We start from the raw sequence: 3,833 nt of genomic DNA, 5'->3' as shown, positions 1-3,833 counted from the left end.
AGGCTTAAATAAATTCAACAATTTTTGTTCGACTTTTTTTTAACTTTACATAATAGATTATATAATTTATCACTCATATTAGTTTAATTGATATCATTGATTATTTCATATATATGATATTTTGATGATACTATTAAAGATTTTGTAAAGAAAAAATTTACACCAAACCACTGACTGTAAAACATTTAACAATCTATTCATAATTCTAATAAGGATATGTTAAAACAATAAAATATGTATATTTAAAAAACATATTGGTAACTGGTACAAAAGAAATTTGAAAAAAATTCCAAAAATGAAATACATAATTTATCTAGCTAGAAATGATTTTATAATGTGCTGACAACAGGTTTTTACTTAAAAGAACAAGACAGGAGTGGTCAACTGGGTCCTTGAAGTGGTTTAGCACCTTGATAGACGTATAAATACACCTGATTCAACTTGTTTTCGAGCAGTTTCTTTTTCCTGGCACTAACGGTTATTTGAATTCTTCAACCATATTCAAAATGTTCTCTTTCAAGCTGTTTGCTCTTATTGCACTTTTCACACTTGCATATGCTTCGGTAAAATAAATATTTTTCACCTATTTTCACAATAAATGGCAGGAATTTTTCTTTGTTTAATCATGTGTTGATTAATTACAGCCAAATCAAACTAAAGGATTTATTTATGTTTTGTCTGTTATGCGAGAATTAGAAAAACTATAACCACATTCTGTATTAATTTTTATTTAAAATTTACTTCATCCCCTTATTTCTATTTTCAGTGCCCAGGATGCCCAGAGAAGCAAGACTCTAATTTACCAGAAGTCAAAAAACACTTGGAGCATATTGTGAAAAAAGAAATGGACTCTAATGTACTTTTCAACGTTGTATCTGTTACAACTCAAGTAAGTAGTTATTTATTCTGATTGTGCACTTATTCATTTGTAATCCACTAATTTATTTACTTACGAATTTTAATTAATGGCTTAAGCTTTTTACATAAACAAAAAAGAAAAAATAGGCAGTTTCTAATACAAACTCATAGATAAAACTAAGCATAAGTTAAATAAAAATAATAATTGAACAATACTATAATGAACAAAATTGCAAACAAAATGAACAAATGAGATTAATTATATGAATCTAAACAAAAATATATAACATTATACCACGTTTTAAAATATTTAAAGAAGTATGAAAAATATCGGCGTCACCAAGCAGTTTATTAGATATTTGAATTTTGTCTATTGGATTATGATTAGTGTAATTAGTACTGTAATAATGAGGGAAGAAAGAATTTAGATTTTAAAGATTAGCTGCAGGGAACATTGAAAGTAATTCTAAACAATCTATTAAATTATGTATTAATTTGAATAAGAAAATAACATCACATTTATTTCTCCTAGAAGCTAGTGTTTCTAAATTGCAAAGGGAACGTATTGACTCATAATCTATTTTAAAATAGCAATTTTCCAAATTTCCACTATTTTTAAAAATATCTATTTAATGAATTTATGTAGAACTTTTTACCGAGAATATTTGAGAGTTATTAAATGAGAATATCAAACTGTTGAGCAATATTCTAAAAAGGACAGGTCTAAAGATGTACAAAGTATTATTATCATAGTTGATTTTTGAAACCTCTACAAGTTCAAATAATAAAATCTAGGCAACTTATTAACTTTTATTATGGATGAAATCTGTATGATTTGAAAAAGATAAGTGATTATTAAAGATTATACCAATACCTGTTTATTTAAGTTCTAGGATGTTGGAATACAGAATGAACATTATTCACATTGATTTTTAAGCCATTGTCAGCACACCACAGGCTAAAATGAGTTAAATTTTCTTGAAGATTTAATTGAGTGAGATTTTTATATCATCTGTGAGGAGTAAGCAATTCAGATCGTACAAAAGCATCTATAATATCATTTACATAAATGACAAAAAAAAAATAAAGGACTGAAGTGTGACCCTTGATGTACACCACTGGCAGCTTCAAATTGATTAAAGTAAAATTATTTATGAAGACTAGACTCTGTCTGTTAAATAGCTTTATTTTTTATGTCAAGAGAGGTTGCTATTCCATAAAGAATGAATTAAATAGTCAATCGTTAAATAGTTAATAGTTAATAAATTGAACCAATTTTCCTAATTTTAACTTAATTTACCTTATTTACTTTAATTCAACTTCAATAAAACTTTTTGTTTTTTTTATGTACCGCCGAAGCGAGTACAATATTTTATTTATTTACTACAGACAATAATGATTTTTTAATATGGATTATAAGAAGATAAAGAAAGATTATAATGATTGATATTACATTGACATACTTGTCAGCTATATAATTGTGAATTGCCTTACAAGATAAGGTAAATAGCATAGCTTGCTATGACTCAATGATGATGAATCAATGATTTAATCCGAGCCAGGCTGACACACGGACACTTACTTTTAGACCAAAGTTCGTGTATGTGTCCGATGTAGAATATGGTTGCTTCATGTGTCCCACTTAATTGTATGGTGCACTTCTTGGCTCCATATAGGGAGTGTATTTTAACCGATATGAGAATTATGCTTGAGCACGGCAGCAAGTATTTGGTTCTGATTTTTAGAGGAAACAGTACTGTTTTATCTTTGACTTATTTGATGATGTAGATTGTAATAAAATCGTTCTTTTTTTGTTTGTCTTTCCACAATTTGTTTCCACAAATCTCAAGTACTGTGTTACTGTATATAGTACTTCCTTTGTACATATTTTGTTTTGTGTTTCTTAGTGTATATTGAGACTGAATGTATTTATTAGCATGAATATTGAGAGGGCCGATGGTGGAATATTGAGTACCCTACCTGCCCTCAGTTAGATTATTTATATAAAGAGTGGTGGAGGAATAACGGGTACTCCAACACACTAACTAAGTGAATGGTATGTAAATAGGAACGCATGTGTCTGAGAATGTGAAGGTTTGGATTTGGAGACTGCGTTGGAAGCTGAAATGACTTAATTGTTGATAGCCGCTAGAGCCCGACCTTGTTGGCTGGATGAATAAGACCGAGGTCTGCCCACAGACTGCCAATGCCCAGGGTGGGTGGTTCTTGACGTCTGCTTGTAATTTTTAAATGACATACTTGAATTCCAGTGAACTGTGAGAAGTGATAGGATGAAGTCATGTATATATGAGCTTACATAAATCAGTGATCACTATTCAGTACAGCACCTTCCAATTAATTAACTAAAATGTATTTTTAGTTTCATTACCTAAATTAAAATTAATTATTTATATATTTTTTACAGGTTGTAGCTGGGATCAAATATACCGTTGAGTTTGAAACAGAAGATCCAAACACCCATGTGAAAAACGAATGTAAAGTAGTTTATGTAGTCCAAAGTTGGATTACCGAACTTCCAAATGTTCTCAACTTAACTTGTAATAAAATGTAATTAAAATAGATAAAACACAAAATAAACACTTTTGTTTATTTGATATAATTCAGGTGAAATGCTTTTTTTTAATAACTTTTCAATAAGTTCTGCCATATTCCCTGGTGTTGTCAGAAGGATAATAAAAATGTTATTTATCTTCTTTTTTTTGTGTAAATCCTGGTGCTCATTATTTGTTACAGGATCATTTTATAGACCCACCTGGCACCAATTTGCAATTCACACAAAGTGTGAAAGTTTTCGTTTTTATGGTTAACTCACAACCACACAAACATTCACTTTTATATATATAAACATATTTTAACAAACCAATTAAAATGTTTGCTATAATATGCTATATAAATATGAATTACTTTACAAAAAAATTAATATAAATTATAGAGTTTTTTCTGCTATCATCATG

The 3,833-nt window shown here is 28.8% G+C and overlaps 1 protein-coding gene across 1 annotated transcript; it reads left to right on the top strand.

The window, feature by feature from the left end:
- The first annotated feature begins 435 nt into the window (after positions 1 to 435).
- LOC106666191 lies at positions 436 to 3,569 on the top strand. The gene is made up of 3 exons (XM_014393202.2): positions 436 to 563; positions 767 to 889; positions 3,284 to 3,569. Exons 1-3 carry the CDS (start codon positions 507 to 509, stop codon positions 3,428 to 3,430), a joined length of 327 nt encoding a protein of 108 aa, XP_014248688.1. The 5' UTR covers positions 436 to 506; the 3' UTR covers positions 3,431 to 3,569.
- The last annotated feature ends 264 nt before the right edge of the window (positions 3,570 to 3,833 follow it).

This window comes from Cimex lectularius, unplaced genomic scaffold (genome assembly GCF_000648675.2).
Source record: "Cimex lectularius strain Harlan isolate CLEC.00 unplaced genomic scaffold, Clec_2.1 scaffold5, whole genome shotgun sequence".
Lineage (NCBI taxonomy): Eukaryota > Metazoa > Arthropoda > Insecta > Hemiptera > Cimicidae > Cimex > Cimex lectularius.
This window is presented reverse-complemented; position numbering and strand designations above follow the sequence as displayed.